The sequence below is a fragment of the Oncorhynchus gorbuscha genome, linkage group LG17 (assembly GCF_021184085.1).
Source record: "Oncorhynchus gorbuscha isolate QuinsamMale2020 ecotype Even-year linkage group LG17, OgorEven_v1.0, whole genome shotgun sequence".
In the NCBI taxonomy this organism is placed as follows: domain Eukaryota; kingdom Metazoa; phylum Chordata; class Actinopteri; order Salmoniformes; family Salmonidae; genus Oncorhynchus; species Oncorhynchus gorbuscha.
The window spans coordinates 46,511,857-46,532,916 of NC_060189.1; the positions used below are offsets into that span (position 1 = coordinate 46,511,857).

At 43.9% G+C, this 21,060-nt stretch overlaps 1 protein-coding gene across 5 annotated transcripts; it reads left to right on the forward strand.

The window, feature by feature from the left end:
* Positions 1–113: 113 nt before the first annotated feature.
* On the forward strand, positions 114–20,584 carry LOC124001510 (sodium/hydrogen exchanger 9B2-like). Of its 5 annotated transcripts, none has more exons than XM_046308342.1 (13): positions 114–153; positions 5,068–5,323; positions 7,091–7,289; positions 7,741–7,911; positions 9,715–9,857; positions 10,730–10,857; positions 12,905–13,080; positions 13,599–13,705; positions 15,092–15,241; positions 15,697–15,805; positions 15,970–16,106; positions 16,463–16,646; positions 18,850–20,584. In XM_046308342.1, exons 2-13 carry the CDS (start codon positions 5,234–5,236, stop codon positions 18,906–18,908), a joined length of 1,653 nt encoding a protein of 550 aa, XP_046164298.1. In that variant the 5' UTR covers positions 114–153; positions 5,068–5,233; the 3' UTR covers positions 18,909–20,584. The 5 variants fall into 5 exon arrangements, with proteins under 5 accessions (XP_046164298.1, XP_046164299.1, XP_046164294.1 ...); XM_046308343.1 differs by lacking the exon at positions 114–153 and adding an exon at positions 442–463; XM_046308338.1 differs by lacking the exon at positions 114–153 and adding an exon at positions 688–821.
* Positions 20,585–21,060: the final 476 nt, after the last annotated feature.

Consider the following 21,060-nt stretch of genomic DNA (forward strand, 5'->3'; position numbering starts at 1 on the left):
TGAAAGAGAATGAGGTGGCCAAAGTCAGGGTTGTACAGAGCATTTCATATATAGCAGCTGTGAAAAGGGTAGAGAGGTTGAATGGTGCACCAGAAGAGTCCATGGTGGTGGATAGGCCTACACTGCAGGTTGCAGGATCCTGACATTTTAAAGGTTAAGAAAGTGGACTTTGTGGCCTTTATTGCTATGGTAATTAATGCACTGCCAAAGGTGGAGAGAAGGTCTAGGAAGATAGAAATCATAGTAGATTTTTAAAACTTCCAGTCCGCCATAAATTCCACAGAAGAAGAATATGTCCGCGTTGCCTCTTCCCGATCTGCACTTGAACGTGGCATTTCTTCAGATAGCCTAACGAACAGTTTTTATAGCTAAAAAATGCTGAAAAGCCGTTGAGTAGCGTTTTGTTAGAACTATATCAGGAGAAAACCACCACATTAAGTTTCATCAACTGGCCAAGGACCAGGTTAGATGAACCTCATGTTTTCATACTATACACCGTAAAGTTAGAAAGCTGTCGACTCCCGGTTATTAACGTTACTCGATTAATTTCTGTTTTCGAAGCACTTAATTCACTGTAAATCGCTTGCTGACACGTGTGTGTTTCTAACTAGCTACGTGTAGTACCTGGTGTAAACCTGGAGATTCAACCAAGTTGATGTGTGGCCATTTGGTAGGGTTGTCTGCACAGGATCGGCAAAGACTGGAAGTAGTTAATTAAGCACTAAAACTAGCGAATTAGATCCGAGATTAATTTCTCTCCCTAGCCAGCCAGCCAACTAACGTCCGTCAACCGGCGAAAAAGCTAGGAGGTAAACAGGGACGTAAGTATAATGCCGCAGTTTTACGAGCTTTGGTGTTAGGTTCATTTAAATATTTTTGAAATTAAAAAAGAACAAACATTTAAAAAACATTTTTTTTAAACTAGGCAAGTCAGTTTTTTAAGAACAAATTCTTATTTACAATCACGGTCAAACCCGGATGACGCTGGACAATTGACTGGGGTCTTTTCATCCCTCCTGCCCATCATAATCGTACTCCGTCCAGGAGTGGACATCACTCATCCTTCTAGCCAGCAGGTACACGGACAGTTCATATATGGGCATGGTAGTTTTTGTGGTTTTGAGGTGAGTGACAGTCAAATGTCGTGACTACTTTATTGGTATGATTTTATAAAAACGTGTACAGTAAGTCAGTTGTAGTTATTTTTCTGAAAGTTTACGCGCGGTAAATCAGTTCAGCTGTGGCGGAATCATAGCTAGGCACGGTGTTTGGGTATCTATGTTTTAACATTCTACAGGAATACATCATTTTTTTAAAAGACCCGTCGATGTGAATAATGTGAAATGTAAAGATCCGATAATGAAGCTAGCCTGTTGCTAAGGCGTGAGACCATATGCCACAGGTTTGCGATTAATGTTAGCGTGCTAAAGTAGCTAGGTTCCAAAATGTGCCATATGGTGTCGAGCTAAACCTAGCATTGATTAGTGTTAGCCTCTTCAAAATTGGATTAGCTAACGTCGGTCAACGTAGTTTACTGGCATCAACAACGTTGCGGGTCATGTTGGTTATCATTTTCAGTAGCCTAATGGCTGGCTTGCAATAATGTGTTTTTCAAACTTTGCAGCTTTGACGTGCGAGACTTGACCACGGTTACATGCACACAACCATACGATTATTGTGGATAGACAGATGATAGTTATTTTAAAACGTTTACATGCTTTTGCAAGAATGGCTTCTCTTATTATGCAGTTTACATTGACACATCTGAAATCACGGGGGACTTTTCAATGTATTTAACCTTTATTTAACGAAGCTCGTCAGCTAAGAAAAGTTTAGGGGCTCCCGAGTGGCGCAGCGGTCTACCCCGGCCAAACCCTCACCCGGACGACGCTGGGCCAATTCTGCGCCGCCCTATGGGACTCCCAAACACGGCCTGTTGTGATACAGCCTGCAATCGAACCATGGTATGTAGTGACTCCTCAAGCACTGAGATGCAGTGCCTTAGACCGCTGCGCCACGTGGGAGAAATACATATAGAAAATCGCTTATCACAGCTACCATGTTAGTTTTGCGAAACCTGTTTGATTCGGACATATACAGTATATGTGAAAACGATTTCTAATATGCATGCTTTAAGTTTACTCGAGCTACCGGTGCTGGCGCAGGTCAAATACAGTGCTGGAACACAGAATTATTTTTTTAGTTAAGAACAAATTCTTATTTACAATGACAGCCTAGGAACAGTAGGTTTACTACTTTGTTCAGGGGCAGAACGAAATATTTTTACATTGTCAGCACACAATAAATTAACATAACAGTAGCAAGGCTATATACAGGGGTTACCGGTACCAAGTCCATGTGTGTGGGTACAGGTTAATCGAGGTAAGTTGTACAGTGACTACGGTAAAACTTTTCTTAAACATCGAGTAGCAGCAAGTGTTAAAAACAAAAGGGGGTTCAATGTAAATAGTCTGGGTGGCCATTAGTTGTTCAGCAGTCTTCTGGCTGCGGGGTAGAAGCTGTTAAGGAGCCTTTTGGGCCTTCCTCTGACACTGCCTGGTATAGAGGTCCTGGGTGGCAAGAAGCTTGTCCCCAGTGATGTACTGGGCTGTACGCACTACCCTCTGTAGTGCCTTCCAGTCAGATGCTGAGCAGTTGCCATAACAGGTGTTAATGCAACTGGTCAGGATGGTTCGCAATGAGCCAGGCAGCCCAAATTGTTGCATTTACCCTGACTCTGCGTGCAATGAACGCAAGAGAAATTACACAATTTCAGATCCTAGGCAATCATTGAAAATAAGAATGTGTTCTTAAAACTGACTTGCCTAGTTAAATAAAGGTATTCAATTTTTTAAAATATATTTTTAATAATCGTAAATCGGTGCCCAAAAATACCGATTTCCGATTGTTATGTAAACTTGAAATTGGCCCTAATTAATCGGCCATTCCGATTAATCGATCGACCTCCTCTAATGTGGACTCCAAGGAACTTAACTCGACACTGCTCCACTTCAGTCCAGTCAATGTTAATTTGGGGCCTGTTTGGCCCTCATTTTCCTATAGTCCACAATCATCTCCATTGTCTTTCTCACATTGAGGGAGAGGTTATTGTCTGACCTCCCTATAGGCTGTCTTGTCGGTGATCACTGTTGTCGTCTGCAAACTTAATAATGATGTAGGAGTCGTGCTTTGCCACGCAGTCGTGGGTGAAAAGGGAGTACAGGAGGGGACTAGGCACGCACCCCTGAGGGGCCCCAGTGTTGAGGATCCGCGTGGCAAATGTGTTCTTGCCTACCCTTACCACCTGGGGACGTCCGTCAGGAAGTCCAGTATCCAGTTGCAGAGGGAGGAGTTTAGTCCCACGGTCCTGAGCTTAGTGATGGGCTTTGTGGGCACTGGTGTTGACTACAGCTCAGCGTTCAATGAACAGCATTCTTACATAGCTGTTCCTTTTGTCCAGGTGAGAGAGGGCAGTATGGAGTGCGATTGAGATGGCGTAGTCTGTGGATCTGTTGGGGCAGTATTTGAATTGGAGTGGGTCTAGGGTTTCTGGCATGATGTTGTGAGCCATGACCAGCCTTTCAAAGCACTTCATGGCTACAGACGTGAGTGCTATGGGGTGGTAATCATTTAGGCAGGTTACCTTCGCTGTCTTGGGCACAGGGACTATGGTGTTCTGTTTGAAACATGTTGTTGTTACAGACTCAGACAGGGAGAGGTTGAAAATGTCAGTGACAGCACTTGCCAGTTGGTCTGCGCATGCTTTAGGTACACGTCCTGGTAATCCGTTTGGCCCCACGCATTTGTGAATGTTGACCTGTTTAAAGTTCTTACTCACATCGGCTATGTGGAGCGTGATCATACAGTCTTCCGGAACAGCTGGTGGTCCCAATACATGCTTCAGTGTTTCTTCCCTAAAAGAGAGCATAGAAGGCATTTAGCTCGTCTGGTAGGCTCGCGTCACTGGGCCGCTCTCGGCTGGGTTTCCCTTTTGTTGTCCGTAATAGTTATCAAGCCCTGCCACATCCGACGAGCGTCAGAGCCAGTGTAGTAGGATTCAATCTTAGTCCTGTATTGATGCTTGCCTGTTTGTTTTGTCTGAGGGCATAGCAGGATTTCTTATAAGTATCCGGAAAAGTGTCCCACTCTTTGAAAGAGGAAACTCTCGCCTTTAGCTTGGTGTGGATTTTACCTGTAATCCATGGCTTCTGGTTGGGATCTGTACGTACGATCACTGTGGGGACGACATCGTCGATGCACTTATTGAGGAAGCTGGTGACTGATGTGGTATACTCCTCAATGCCATTGGATGAATCCCGGAACATATTCCAGTCTGTGCTAGCAAAACAGCTTCATCTGACCAATTCTGTATTGAGGTTGTCTACATGATGAGATTATTATGGAAGAGCGAGGAATATGTTTTGTTTGTCAAGCACCGATCATCATGTCACCAAAATAAGGCCCTATTTATTGGAAAGCGGTATCAAGCTCATCACGGTGCACTGTCACCACCCTGTGAAGTTCACCATTTATTTAATCTGTAGCCTAATAAACACAATGGTTTCCCAAGTTGTAGTGGGAGGACCACACACCATATCATCACGACTTCCAAGTTTACTCATACGTGATGGTTATTATACTGTATCAACATTTGTGCATAAAGGTATAACCACCGCCATTTCGCGCATAATACATTTTACAGACACAAAAAGATCCCACCATGTTGAACAAACAAATGATCTGTCTGCATTTATAAAATTGTACCGAAGCTTACTGTTTCCATCACAGCTGTCACAATTTATTTTTATACAGTAGGACTTTACTCGCATAACTGAAGTTAAAGAGGAAATTCTGCATTGATGCCCTTACTCCCAATCTCATTCCATACTGGTAGCAGAATGCTGAACATTGGAAACTGTTTTACAGTCCTGTTTACCTTCACCTTTGATTGCTTCTGCACTTGGCTGGTTTCCACCTCATATCTCTACAGCCATGTTTGCCTCAAAATGCTTCTGGACAGTTCCACCTAGCAAACACTCACTGTCACTGGCTTTGACTGATAAACAGGTGACGACTCACTGAATGGGAGCAAGTGCTGGACAGAGTCTGACCTTAGGATACAACAGGAGAAGAGCAGAGCAGCAGTGCATCGATGGCCCACCCAACCCCTCAACAGGTTTGCTGTGAGGTTCGAGAAGAAGTTAGGAGGAGAAAGTGAACTGTACTAGATGCCATGATGGAGGACGACCAGCTGCCTACACCTTCTCCCTTGCTGGACCTAGAACACTGTCCCGGAGCCTCTTCAGTAACGAACCATGCAGAGGTATAGTATATCTAGTGCTTTGGCCAAAATGCTAATAGATAACCTTTTACATAATTTAATGATGCTGAAGCTATGAGAAATGGCTGACCGAAAGCTTTGGCCTAATAGTAGACAATTCCACACATATTGTTCCAGAATCAGCTTTGAAGGCATTAGCTTAAATGAGTTATTAGCAGTGTACTGTGCACTCTTATTTGACACTATGTATTTATGGGGTCAAATATTTACTTGAAAACAAAAGTAAAATCATAATTTCTGACTTTCTGTTAGGTCATTTGAAACACCTTGAGATGTACCCTACCAGCAGATTTGCACATGATTTTTGCCAGCCTCTTTTTCCACAGAGTGTGGTATTTCTGTAAGTTGGATCAAAAGCCTTGTTCATGACATTGACTGTTCACATTGCGGCACACTCTTTGTAGTAAAAGTCGGTATTTACTCTTTAGGATAAGCATGAGAACTAATTGTTTACTGGGGATGGGTTCTGACTTCTAAACTTGAAACATGAACTGTCCTTGTTCATGATACCCCCGGGAGAGAGGGGAGTGCAGAGGATGTTATTGTTAGACTTCAGGTATCCTATGGAAAGGAGAAGGGCCACAGTCTGGTTTCAGTTGTTGGGTTTTAATTTGAAATGCTTGCTACACCAGAAGTGAATGGTTATCTGTAGGAGGAATGTATATGGTGGGGTCTATTAAGGTTGGATATGAGCCAGGGACTTTGAGAGAGAGAAAGGCAATCACATGGTTGTGGTCACTGATAAGGATGGATAGCTGTGGATTAGTGAGGAATGAGGGGTGAGGCCAGGTCACATTAAGGGAGAAGGAACAGTTTATTACCCATATCACTTAACGTCCTGCCTTGCAACAGACATGCATTGGCTGTCCAGATGTGTACGGAGAAGGTTTAAATGCCAGTACTTGTGTAAGTGTGTTTTTGTCTTACGTTGCTGTGTAACGCAGTGGGTGAATATGCTTGGTTTGAGCTTTACTAGTTGTCCGTGAGTTTTTACTCCGTTTATTTAGAACCTAACACTGGGAACACAGTAGTGTCTTGTTAGTGTGACCTCTCTGTCAACAATGAGAACCACTTAATTAACATACTGTAGGTGTGACAAAGAAATGGAGGCAAAAAAAGCCAGTTGCATTGGCTCCAGTACCATTCTTATCAACTTTCAAGAGTTAGGCTACTCAAAACAACTTCCTGGACAAAATCATTCTCTCTTGAGAGATTGCAATGATTTCAGCTCATGGAGTTAATGCTACAATATGCAGCTTTTTGGGCGACCTGTCCAAATTCACATAGAGATATGAATTATAGATCAGTTATTTTAATTGAAAGCCAGATCTGTTCTCTGCACTATTTCTATGCTTCTGTTAAGTTTAGTTTTTGAGTCTTTGTACACCAGCTGAAAATATACATCTTTTTGGTTATTGAAAATATATTTAACAACGGTTTGAATGGTACATTGTTACTCTACACTATGCATTGCTTGTTATGTTACATAAACTTAAATTAAGTGTTCTATTTGAATTTTAGCAACCAGAAAATGATGGGGCAATTTTTGCATATTGCACGTTTTAACTGGGTAGAGTACGATAGGAATCTTTTTGAAATAATATAAAAAATATCCAGTAGTTACTTTTTCAGAAGCTTGTATTGAAATGGCATTTTTGTAGTAAGAAAGTTTAATTTAAAAAGTATGGCTACGGACACATTTTCATATTGAACTAAGACCCCTTTCCTCTACGTCCATCCTCCCGGTAGTTCCTGGGTGTCAACCAGATTCAGGTGGTGGTGAGCCGGAGCCCAACCCCCCAGGTCACGGAGGAGACCTACTTTATCCCCCGTAACCCGGTGGTGGATGCGGGCACCAACACCGACCCCCCGGTCATCTGCTGTGGCAGGCTCCGCCGGGCATGCCCCTGCCCGCCCCGAGGCCTCCTGGCCTCCCTCATCACCAAGGGTGGGCACCAACATAGATATAGGCCACTCTAATATTGTCTAGAGTGGCCTATGGACACCAGAATAGAGATGCAATATAGGCCTAACACTAGAGTGGCTTCAATGCAATACATTGCTATGGGATCAGGGGTTGGCATCTTGTAGCATTCTGTGCTTGGGCGAGTGGAAAATGGTGGGGGTTTGTAGAACTAGTGTGTTTCTCTCTATCCAGCGCACACTGTTGAACAGTGCCACAGTACCCAGAGGCATTTATATAGCACAAATGGAGTAGGTTTACAGATGGACTAAAGCACTACCCACTGTTCCTGATATACTGCCATTTACAAGTTAACATTTAGGCTTAGTAGTAGACTTTTGAGACTTTTGCAAACCAAATCAAGTACAGCACATGCAATCTATTATTTTATTTGGCAGGCAAAACGTACTGACTTCTGACCTCTCCTCCCTCCCAGTCCTCATTGCATTAGTGCTGTTTGGCGTGGTGTGGTCCATCACAGAGAAGGAGTGTCTGCCGGGGGGGAACCTGTTCGGCATCACCGTGCTCTTCATCTGCTCTGTCACCGGGGGCAAACTGGTGGGCCTCATACGGCTTCCCAAACTGCCTCCCTTTCCCCCGCTCCTGGGTAGGTAATGCGAATGGAGAGAGTGTGTGTATGTGTGTGTTGTAGGTGATGGGGTCTGTCTTGTCTGTGAATGTGCAGCATACAAGTTATATTCTGTAACCTCTACTTCATTTGACTTGTTGAGAATGAGAAGAAATGCCATCTTCAGGGTGTTGCGTGCCCTACATGCTCCTTAGCAACAGTCAGACATGCCATCGGCCTGGCTGCTGTTAATATGTATCTGCTGATATAGTAGATAGAATACACCTACTCTCTATAATAAGCACACATTCTGATTAAGCACACCCACTCACTATATTTAGCCTGCATGCACTTGCTTGTCCCCTAACTACTACTCTTTACTATACACGGATGGTCAAACAGTCCCCCTATTATTCTGTCTGGCTTTGCCGACGCTGCTACATGTTACTACCATACCTAAACAGTGAAGTGAGTTCATATCACACCTTATCCCATTTCTAACCAAATTGACACCCTTGTTGACTTAGACTGAATAGAATTGAATGAAACATGTATTTTCATTTCTCAACAAACAAGAGAGACTTGGTTGAGCTTTGACCAAAGTCTCTCTTGATGCCGGTAACCACATGAAAAGTCATGTAGTTTGCACAGACCCCTATAATAAGACAGTGGCCACTCATTTAGCCCGCAAGAAGGTAGAAGACTGTCGTTCCGGTTCACAGCCTACTCTTCACTTTAAACAGTCCAGAAAGGAGATTGTAGATAATAAAGAAGTGTTTGTGCTGGGTCTTTAATTTCTAAACGTTGATTGTTAGCGTAGTCTATCCGACAGAGCCCACTCCCATAGTCCAGAATTGAAGTCCTGTTTGTTGGATATAGATCGTTGATATTTAATGTCTCTCCAACCCCTGTTTTTCTTTATGTGAACCCAGACATGCTGCGTCCCCAGTTCAAAATCCCCGTTTTAATGTTTGAACTGAATACTTTTTTGGGCCTGCGTTGCCTGGGGATGCAGCGTTGAAACGGAACAAAGCAGGAATTCCATTTCGTTCAAGCTTTGTTACAGCCTTGAAGGTATTTATTTTTGACTTAACTTAGGCTAACCGACAGTCGGTCCCACATTCTTATGCCTGTCAACTGGTTCCTCCCTGCTCAGACAGTAGTCATTGCTTGCGTCCCAAATGGGATGGAATTGTTCTGTACTTTCTTGATAATACACTATTAAGCAGGCATTTTATCCAAAGCGGTTTACAGCACAGTGATGTGAGTGCATACGGTTTTGTATGCCACCAGTGGGGAATCAAATCCACAACCCTGATGTTGGCTAATGCCACTCTCTTACCAACTGAACCACACAGGACCATATGAATCTTTCTGACCTTCGAAGGCAATTCAATTTCATACAGTAAATGAAAGACTCCACTGTATGCATGTCTTCAGTTTGCGCTGTTCCTACATGGAAAGGTTTTTCCTTTACTCTCAAAAGCCTCCTATGCCTAGAAGCCTTTTGATATCTTAAACCAATTGATCTTCAACCTTTTTAATATGCAGTTCCCAGACTATCAGAACAAAGAATGTTGTAAAATATGTATTTCTTGGCATTTGAACCAATGTGAAGATGGGAATAATATCTTAGCCTCGGTTTAGCTCTTTTTTAAAAATATATATATATATTTTTTATAAAAACACGTTTGTTTTCAGAACTACACAGCAAGACATTGTTTTTTGTCCCTCTTGCTGTGAGAGAAAGTCCAAAGAATAACACCATGGTTGCTTATAGAAGTATTAACTTTAATAATATAATAGTATGATAAAGTATCATTGTTCTGTCATTCTCTACAGGTATGCTATTGTCGGGCTTCCTGCTGCGTAATATCCCCGTGGTAACGGATGCCGTGTACATCAACTACCGATGGTCCTCCTCCCTGAGGAACATTGCCCTTGCTGTCATCCTGGCCCGAGCAGGCCTGGGATTGGACGCCTCGGTATGTCAATAAAACACTCTTTCGGTGGAATATTCTATTCAAAGTGTGAGAGACTTTGTCATTTCTTCAAACAATCATCTTTATTCAATATCGATGAATTATTGCAATAATGAAACCGTTGACCCAACAGTCTTGGTTGCTGGGCCAAGAGCCTAACTGATAATGATAAAACCGAGACCTTATATAGGACTTTAAAATGTTTAGTCAGACTGCTTCCAACTCCCATAAGCCACCTTAGTTATCTACATAGGATGGTGTTTTGCCCCCAACCCGGCTTAGTTTCCCAGATGCCAGGAAGATGACAACAACATTGTTCTAAGCTTTCAGGTTATCTCTATCTTGGGTCACACACACCACATTTTGTCTATAGAATGCTTGATCTTACGCCCAGACTAGTGCAGGAAGCTAGAGTGGAAACCATCTCTTTACAGAAATACATAATTAAACAGAACAGAAATGTCCTATTTGTAAAGTATTAATCGCTCTGTCAAACAAACCAGGTAAATATGTAATTTTTCAATCACACTCTCCATTGGCCAAAGTGTTCAGTCCTTTTCTATTTGTGTTCCTGTGATAACCTGTGTTAAAGGAGAAATCCACTCAAAAACCGTGTGTATTTTTTTCATTAGTCCACTGTTTGTTACAGTCCCAAAATGTTTTGCATTTCAGCAGTCAAGTTTTCAGGACCTTCAAGAAGCAAAGTGTCGCTTGCCACATTATGTCAACTTTACTGCTGACCTGCAAACCATTTGGGGCTAATGAAATGTGGATTGTTCCTTTTCACTTGGGATTGTATCAACAGTGGACTAATGACATTTAGATTTTTCTATTAATGTGTGTGTGTGTGTGTTTGTATACATGTGTGTTCCCAGGCTCTGAAGAAGCTGAGTATGGTGTGTATACGTGTGGGAATGGGACCCTGCATCATCGAGGCCTGCACCGTCGCCATCGCCTCCCACTTCCTCATGGGCCTGCCCTGGATCTGGGGATTCATCCTAGGGTAAACTCTCTGTCTGTCTCGGGTCTGTCGGACAGTCGTCTAAATTCCACTTAGTATTCTGCAGCCTCCCGATGCATTTGTAAATATAAAGGGCTACCTAACACCACTTGCTTTCCATTAAGACCCGTGTAGAGTATTTGGCAGCTACTGTAACTCACCGTGAATACTTGAAGTATACTTTATACCAGGGCTCTCCAACCCTGTTCCTGGAGAGCTACCGTCCTGTAGGTTTTCATTCCAACCTTGATCTAACGCACCTGATTCTAATAATGAGCTGGTCGATAAGGTGAACCAGGTTAGTTATAACTGGGGTTGGAGCGAAAACCTACAGGAGGGGAGCTCTCCAGGAGTAGGATTGGATACCCAGCCTTTATATATTTTCATTTCATCCTCTGACTCTTAGCCCCTTGCCCTCTGTCTTCTATGTTTCTCTCATCCTCTCTCCTCTTACTCTCTCTCCTGTCCTCTCCACTCATACGGTCTCTCACTCTGATCTATCCATCGTTCTATTCATCCATCCCTCTAAATACACTACCCTACCCTCCTACATTACCATAAGTATGCTTGTCGAACATCGCATTCCAAAATCATGGGCATCAATATGGAGTTGGTCCCCCTTTTGCTGCTATAACAGCCTCCACTCTTCTGGGGAGGCTTTCAACTAGATATTGGAACATTGCTGCGGGGACATGCTTCCATTCAGGCACGAGCATTAGTGAGGTTGGGCACTGATGTTGGGCGATTAGGCCTGGCTCGCAGTCAGCGTTCCAATTCGTCCCAAAGGTGTTTGAATGTGTTGAGGTCAGGGCTCTGCAGGTTAGTCAAGTTCTTCCACACCGATCCCGTCAAACCATTTCTGTATGGACCACACTTTGTGCACGGGGCATTGTCATGCTGAAACAAGAAAGCACAATCATCTAGAATGTCATTGTATGCTATAGTGTTAAGATTTCCCTACTGAAACTAAGGGGCCTAGCCCGAACCATGAAAAACAACCCCAGACATTATTCCACCTACACCAAACTATACAGTTGGAACTATTCATTGGGTCAGGCAGAGATCTCCTGGCTTCCGCCAAACCCAGATTTGTCCTTTGGACTGCTAGATGGTGAAGCGGATTCATCACTCCAGAGAACAGGTTTCCACTGCTACAGAGTCCAATGGCGGCGAGCTTTACACCACTCCAGCTGACGCTTGGTATTGCTTATGGTGATCTTAGGCTTGTGTGCAGCTGCTCGGCCATGGAAACCCTTTTCATGAAGCTCCCGACCAACAGTTCTTGTGCTGATATTGCTTCCAGTGGCCGTTTGGAACTCGGTAGTGAGTGTTGCAGCCGAGGACAGATGATTTTTCCGCACTACGTGCTTCAGCGGTCTTGTTCTGTGAGCTTGTGAGGCCTACCACTTCACGGCTGAGCCGTTGTTGCTCCTAGACATTTCCACTTCACAATAACAGCACTTACAGTTACCCGGGGCAGCTCTAGCAGGGCAGAAGTTTGACAAACTGCCACGTTGAAAGGTTCACAGCTCTTCAGTTTGGCCATCCTGCTGCCAATGTTATCCCTATGGAGATTGCATGGCTGTGTGTTCAATTTTATACAGCATTGATTGTGGCTGGGATGCCAACATACTTTTGTATGTATAGTGTATATCTCAAACGAATTCCTATTAGTAAAGCTGCATCATTACACACTTTGTCTATGCTTATTGTATTATCCCCCATAACCCCTCCCCTGTCTCTTCATGGTTTGTGATGTCTTCATATTAATCTATCAAATGCATTTTTTATTTAACATCAGCAGTTGCACAATGTGCTTTTACAGTCCTTTGAAAGCATCTTCTACAGGGCCATATTATATGATGAACTCTGTCTCCTCTCCTGTCGGTTTGTACTGGCTATCTGCTAAATGGTCATATGACAATATTATCATCAGTATTCATATTACAGGTTGTTACTTCTGAGGTCACTCTTCAGCCTGGCAACACAAACCTGATGAATATGATATTATGACGATTAACCCTCACTTTGGCTCTCCCGTCTCTTGTAGATTTGTGCTGGGAGCCGTGTCCCCGGCCGTGGTGGTTCCCTCCATGCTGCTGCTGCAGAAGGATGGCTACGGCTTGGAGCAGGGCATCCCTACCCTCCTCATGGCTGCCGGCAGCTTCGACGACATCCTGGCAATCACCGGCTTCACCACCTGCATGGGCATGGCCTTCGCCACCGGTAGGGATCCAATCAGTCGGGAGCATGTTGATCTGTTCTTCTGCTCTAAGCCAATCAGCAGGGAGGTTGTTGATCTGTGCCTCTGCTCTGAGCCAATGATGCGAGGAGACCACTAGAAAAAGAATAGAACTTATCTGTTTTTGTTGCAGCATTAATAGAAATCTTCCTGCAATCTGTCCTGGATCCAATAGATGACACCCTCACACTTCGGGAATCGAACCTACGAACCCTGTTGTTGCAAGCGCCATGCTCTACCAACTGAGCCACTGGACCATTAGTATGAGCAAACTGCATGTGTTCTGCTATTACTGTGTCTTCCTCTGTATTGCATGCTTTTTATTATTGACTTCCTGCTGGAATCTGTGTCCTAAATGGCATCGCATTCCCTATATAGTGAACTACTTTAACCAGGGCCCATATAGGTCTCTGGTCAAAAGTAACAGGGTGCCATTTGGGACAATCCCATCTGTTTTGTTATTAATTTCATGTGTTTTGTTGTGCTGTGTCGCTCTCTGCAGGCTCCATGTGGTACAACCTGCTCAGAGGTATACTGGAGGTGGGAGGGGGAATGGTAGCTGGGGTCCTGCTGGGATTTCTGTTGCGTTACTTTCCCAGCAAAGACCAGGTACGAATCACCATTGAAAGGACTCTGCTTTCAAATCAAATGTTATTTGTCACATGTGCCAAATACAGCAGGTGTACACCTTACAGTGAAATGCTAACTTACAAGCTCTTAACCAACAATGCAGTTTTAAGAAAATACCCCCTAAAATAAAAGTAACAAATAATTAAAGAGCAGCAGTAAAATGACAATAACGAGGCTATATACAGGGGGTACCGGTACAGATTCAATGTGTGGGGGGGGTATGTAGGTAGAGTTATTAAAGTGTCTGGGTTGCCATTTGACTAGATGTTCAGGAGTCTTGTGGTTTTGGGGTAGAAGCTGTTTAGAAGGCTCTTTGACCTAGACATGGCGCTTCGGTGCCGCGTGGTAGCAGTGAGTACAGTCTACGACTCAGGTTACACCGCATTGTATAGAGGTTCTGGATGGCAGGAAGCTTAGACCCATGTACTGGTCCGTACGCACTACCCTCTGTAGTGCCTTGCGTTCGGAGGCCGAGCAGTTGCCATACGGGGCAGTGATGCAACACGTCAGGATGCACTCGATGGTGCAGCTGAATAACCATTTGAGGATCTGAGGACCCATGCCAAATCTTTTCAGTCTCCTGAGTGGGAATAGGCTTTGTCGTGCCCTCTTCACGACTGTGTTGGTGTGCTTGGACCATGTTAGTTTGTTGGTGATGTGGACACCAAGGAACTTGAAGCTATCAACCTGTTCCACTTCAGTCCCTCCGATGAGAATGGGAGCGTGCTTTGTTCTCCTTTCCCTGTAGTCCACAATCATCTCCTTTGTCTTGATCACGTTGAGGGAGAAGTTGTTGTCCTGGCACCACACGGCCAGGTCTCCTCCCTATAGGCTCTCGTCGTTGTTGGTGATCAGGCCTATCACTGTTGTGTCATCGGCAAACTTAATGATGGTGTTGGAGTCGTGCCTGGCCGTGTAGTCATGAGTGAACAAGGAGTACAGGAGGGGACTGAGCACACACTCGTGAGGGGCACCCGTGTTGAGGATCAGCATGGCAGATATGTTGTTACCTACCCTTACCACCTGGAGGCGGCCCGACAGGAAGTCCAGGATACAGTTGCAGAGTGAGGTGTTTAATCCGAGTCCTTAGCTTACTGATGAGCTTTGAGGGCACTATGGTGTTGAACTCTGAGCTGTAGTCAATGAATAGCGTTCTCGCATAGGTGTTCATTTTGGTCCAGGTGTGAAAGGGTAGTGTGGAGTGCAATAGAGAGGAAACTGGACTGTGGAGTTGACCTATAATGGAGTTCAGTTTTCTCAGTAGCGTTTCCCTTTCTCAGTAATGTTACTCCAGGGACATAGTCCTTGTTTGGAAAACCTTTAGTAATACATCCTTCCTTCTCTTTCACACTCTTTCTACTGTAGGACAATGTAGTGAAGAAGCGCTCATTCCTGTTACTGGGCCTGTCGGTGTTTGCCGTGTTCGGCAGCAACGTGGCCGGCTTCCCCGGCTCGGGGGGCCTCTGTACCCTGGTCCTCGCCTTCCTGGCCAGCCTGGGCTGGAGAAGGTCAAAGGTCAGTCAATCACACACACAACCCCATCCCATGCCGACCACTCACTCAACCCGCCGTACCCTGCATCTTCTAGCTAGGCACTTACACTCTCACCCAAATGCCCCCCGAGCCCTTACCTCCAACACAGTGGACTCAACTAAAGCATTGGATGTTCCAGTGCAGCACAAACTGCTGTCTTAACACACAGTGGGACCCTTCCAATCAGGATAGAGGCCCAATCCCAAATTTAGTCAGTCACATCTCGTATTGTCTCTATGGGAGGCAGATTCTCCAGTAGAGTAACAGTTGTGAAGTCTTGGTGTTTGCTGAACTTTCTCTGTAGTCTGGTTTGTGTCATAGGTGGTTTTTATCACTTTATCACCCCTCCATTTGCTCTACTTTCACAAATTGTACTTGAAAATGTCAGTACTTTGAGAAATCGTAACGTGTGTCTGTCTGACTGGGTGTATGTGCAGGTCCCTGTGGAGGACATAGTGGGTATTGCCTGGGAGGTGTTTCAGCCACTGCTCTTCGGCTTGATCGGGGCCGAGATCCAGATCTCAGAGCTGGACAAAAACACTGTCGGTGAGAACACAAACACCCTCATAAACACACAGTCGGTAAGAACACACACTACGTATACATTTATACCCCGCTCTTTGGAGATAATCTATTAGGGGTGTTTTCCTACTTTAACTTGAATAAAGTGTTTATCATTCAACCCCCTCTTAACTTCTCTGTCCCACCAGGCCTGGGCATAGGCTCTCTGGCCATTGGTCTGCTGGTGCGTGTTCTCTTCACCTTCGTCTGTGTGCTGTGTGCCGGCTTCAACTTCAAAGAGAAGCTCTTCATCGCTCTGGCCTGGCTACCCAAAGCCACTGTACAGGTACTTAACGTTAAATAGAAACTACGGTGGCCTGGAGTGGTCTAAACCCCTGCCTCTGGAGCACATGTACAATGTACTACCTCTGCCAGCATGGGCTCAAATCCAGCTTACTGCTCTTTCAACATTCTCTCCATTTCGATGTATCCAATAAGCATACAAAACAGGATCAAAGGATGAAATTTGCTTCATGCAAAATAACCATAACATTTGAATATTCTAACTAGTGATTGCGTGACTTGCAACACCTATTATTACCTATGTCTGCGTTATTTTAACTTTATGACAGAGTTCCAGCTCTCACAATGTTTAGGGTGACGTGGCCAATGTGTCGATCTCCTCCCCTCTTCTCTCCCCAGGCGGCCATCGGCTCCACAGCGCTGGACATGGCCCGCACCAAGGAGGATAAGGAGCTGGAGAAGTACGGCATGGACGTGCTGACAGTGGCCGTGCTCTCCATCCTGCTCACTGCCCCCATAGGGGCCCTGGTCATAGGGCTCACAGGACCTCGCCTGCTGCAGAAACCAAAGAACGCTGCCTGGGGTGAGGACGCACACACAGAATGTGCAAACACACTGTCTGCATAAATGCACAGACAGAAGCACACAGCAACAGGAAGGACTGCCACACCATCGCTTTTAAAATAGAAACACAAAAACCCACACCTACTACTAACCTAGCTTGAGTGTCAGCTGTTATCCCCACATGATGTACAGTGGCTTGCGAAAGTATTCACCCCACTTGGCATTTTTCCTATTTTACCTTGCAACCTGGAATTAAAATAGATTTTTAGGGGGTTTGTATCATTTGATTTACACAACATGCCTACCACTTTGAAGTTGCAAAATATTTTATTTATTGTGAAAAACAAGAAATAAGACAAAAAAAACAGAACTTTAGCATGCATAACTATTCACCCCCCAAAGTCAATACTTTGTAGAGACAGCTTTTGCTGCAATTACAGCCGCAAGTCTCTTGGGGGTATGTCTCTATAAGCTTGGCACATCTAGCCACTGGGATTTTTGCCCGTTCTTCAAGTCAAAACCGCTCCAGCTCCTTCAAGTTGGATGGGTTCCGCTGGTGTACAGCAATCTCATTTGGATTGAGGTCTTGGCTTTGACCTAGGCCATTCCAAGACATTTAATTGTTTCCCCTAAACCACTCAAGTGTTGCTTTAGTAGTATGCTTAGGGTCATTGTCCTGCTGGAAGGTGAACATCCATCCCAGTCTCAAATCTCTGGAAGACTGAAACAGGTTTCCCTCAAAAATGTCCCTGTATTTAGCGCCATCCATCATTCCTTCAATTCTGACCAGTTTCCCAGTCCCTGCTGATGGAAAAACATCCCCACAGTATGATGCGGCCGCCACCAGCATGTTTCACTGTGGGGACGTGTTCTCAGGGTGATGAGGTGTTGGGCTTGCGCTAGACATAGCGTTTTCCTTGATGGGCAAAAAGCTCAATTTTAGTCATCTGACCAGAGTGTACCTTCTTCCATATGTTTGGGGAGTCTCCCACATGCCTTTTGGTGAACCCCAAACATGTTTGCTTGGACACTCTTCCGTAAAGCCCAGCTCTGTGGAGTGTACGGTTTAGTGGTCCTATGGACAGATACTCAAATCTCCGCTGTGGAGCTTTGCAGGTCCTTCAGGGTTATCATTGGTCTCTTTGTTTTCTCTGATTAATGCCCCCCTTGCCTGGTCTGTGAGTTTCGGTGGGCAGCCCGCTCTTGGCAGGTTTGTTGTGGTGCCATATTCTTAAAATGTTTGAATAATGGATTTAATGGTGCTTCGTGGGATGTTCAAAGTTTCTGATCTTTTTTTTATAACCCAACCCTGATCTGTACTTGTCCATGTGTGCAATCTAACTAATTAAGTGACATCTGAACGTAATTGGTTGCACCAGATCTTATTTACGAGCTTCATAGCAAAGTGGGCGAATACATAACCACGTGGCACTTTTCTGTTTTTAATTTATTTTTAATTTTAAGAATCTTTTGGGGGGGGAATCATTTCACTTCACCAATTTGGATTATTTTGTGTATGTCCATTTATATGACGTCCAAATAAAAATCCATTTAAATTACAAGTTGTCATGCAACAAAATAGGAAAAACGAGAAGGGGGGTGTGAATACTTTTGCAGGGCACTGTAAACGGCGACAGCCCATTATGGGTTTTAACCTCTACTCCTATTATACTCAATTGTGCTTTTTTTTAAACCAGCTTGTCACAGCTTTGTCCACACAGTATAGGGAAGGAAGTGTGTTCATGAAAAGCAGTGTTCCTTTATGACTGAGATTATCTTTATTTTAAAAAGCCTGGAATCCAAACCGATATGGATTGTTTCAACATTGTTGACAGTGGTGAAACAGAGTACGTCAGTCAGGATCTCAGGCTAATAAAGAGAAGCTGTGGATTGGAGAATGATTTGCATCGTGGGTTCAGGTAGTCTTTGTTTCATGCCTCATGTTTCGTCTCAGCCCTGTCACCACACAATGGTGGTTTTTTTTTTGCTCTTCAGGTTTGGAGGGAGATCTTTTTATTTGACTACACTGTGTCCTTTCCATCACTGTCTCGGACTGTACACTCCCTGAGACATTATCCATATTGACTATTTGGCCTATAGTCTTATTTAGTTTATACTCACATGGAGGCACTTCAGTTTCTCTCGCACACACATGCAAGCACGCACACTGCAGAGGCATTTTTTAAATCATTATTTTCTCCCCTTTTTCCTTGGATATGCAGAGCGGGAGCAAAGCGGAACTATAACCGAGACCCCAATCACCTACGAGAGTACCCTCTGATGGCGGGAACCAGGAAGTACACTTCACCAAGGAGGAAATGACGTGGATGGATCGTAGGGAAATGGGGGCACTTCAAGCGTGCATCTAAAATGGCACCGTATTCTCTTTAAAGTGCTGTACTGTTTAGAGAATATGGTTCCTATTTCAGACTCTGGTGACACCCAGGATGATGCCTTTCGGACAGTGGGGTCTCATCTGTGTGTTTGACATCCTGCAGCGTTTATTTATATCTCCCCGAGGGTAGTTTCCAGGCCTCGAACTACAGCTGCCACTCAACCAACAATCCACTATATCCAAGCATTATGTACTATACTGAAAATTCAGTAATGCTACTATGAAAATGATACCCTATCATTTAAAAGTGGTTCGATGAGCTGAGCCACTAGAATTGAATGTTTTTGACATTGACTATCAGGCATATTGTGTGTTCATTATCATACAGTCATAAACTGTATGTACGCCTTCACAGCATTTATTTTTGTCCTTAGGCCTTACGCATCAATTATTTACCAGCTGCTGATGTTGTATTCTGTGTGAATGTAATGTATTTATGAGAAGGTTGTTGTACTAGCTTGTTGTGCAGTTTGATTCAAAGAAAATATTATATTTTGCTTTGGACTGTTGTTGCTTGCTAGACTCCGGACGAAGGCAAGAAAGTTTTATTTATTGTATGTTACCATTTAAGCAATATTCAAATCATGTTGTGCACTAAATGTGACTGAATGGCACAAAAAACATTAATAATATGGACCCCTAGCTAAGATCTATTTATGACGGGGGTCTTTCATGCAAAATCAGTGTGGCTCAGATAATAGCGTCACATTCAGAGCAATATACTGTAGAAATCTGTTTTTAAGAAAAGACTGCCAAACAGTCAGTTTATTTGTTCTGTTCATTTTATCGTGTTTTTATTATTCAGTAGTTATGATTTTGATTCCATAGAGCTAATTGTGCAGTTGATTTAGAGATACTTTTGTTACGTTTGTATGGACTCTTGAAAGGGTCCCTTTTAGGTTTTTCAGTAGTAATTTGTAATATATCATACCATTGAAGAGTCTTGTTTAAACTTTTGAAAATTGAACTGTTAAATTGTAAAACAAAAAATGTGTTTTCTGAGATCAAAGCACATTTTCTGTTAAAACAATTCCATTTGCTCCAGATTATGTATATGCTGTAGGTCTAGCTCAACTGGACTATTATACCTGGAAATGATTTGATATTGATAGAAAATGTCAACACTGGCCCTTTAACGAAAGTGGTAGTCTTTTGACACTAAGAACACATTAAGGACACCTTCCTAATATTGAGTTGCATCCCTTTTGCCCTCAGAACAGCTTCAATTTGTCCGGGTATGGACTCTACAAGGTGTCGGAAGTGTTCCACAGGGATGCTGGCCCATGTTGACTCCAATACTTCCTACAGTTGGCTGGATGTACTTTGGGTGGTGGACACACGGAGAAACTGTTCAGCGTGAAAAAACCCATCAGCTTAGCAGTTCTTGACCCAAACCGGTGCCATACGATTTTCAAAGGCAATTCAATATTTTACTTTCCCCATTCACCCTCTGAAGGGCGCATTCAGAAAGTATTCAGACCCTTTTACATCAGTATTCAGACCCTTTTCTATGAGGCTTGAAATTGAGCTAAGGTGCATCCTGTTTCCATTGATCATCCTTGAGATGTTCTACAAGATTTGAGTCCACCTGTGGTAAATTAAATTGATTGGACATGATTTGTAAAGGCACACACCTGTCTATATAAGGTCCCACAGTTGACAGTGCATGTCAGAGCAAAAACCAAACCATGAGGTTGAAGCGCCAAGACAGGATTGTGGCGAGGCACAGATCTGGGGAACTGTACCAAAAAAAAATGTCTGCAGCATTGAAGGTCCCCAAGAACACAGTGGCCTCCATAATTTTTAAATGGAAGAAGTTTGGATCCACCAAGACTCTTCCTAAAGCTTGCTGCCTGGCCAAACTGAGCATTTGGGGGAGAAGGGCCTTGGTCAGGGAAGTGACCAAGAACCTGATGGTGACTCTGACAGAGTTCTGTGGAGATGGGAGAACCTTTCAGAAGGACAACCATCTCTGCAGCACTCCACCAATCAGGCCGTTATGGTAGAGTGGCCAGATGGAAGCCACACCTCAGTAAAA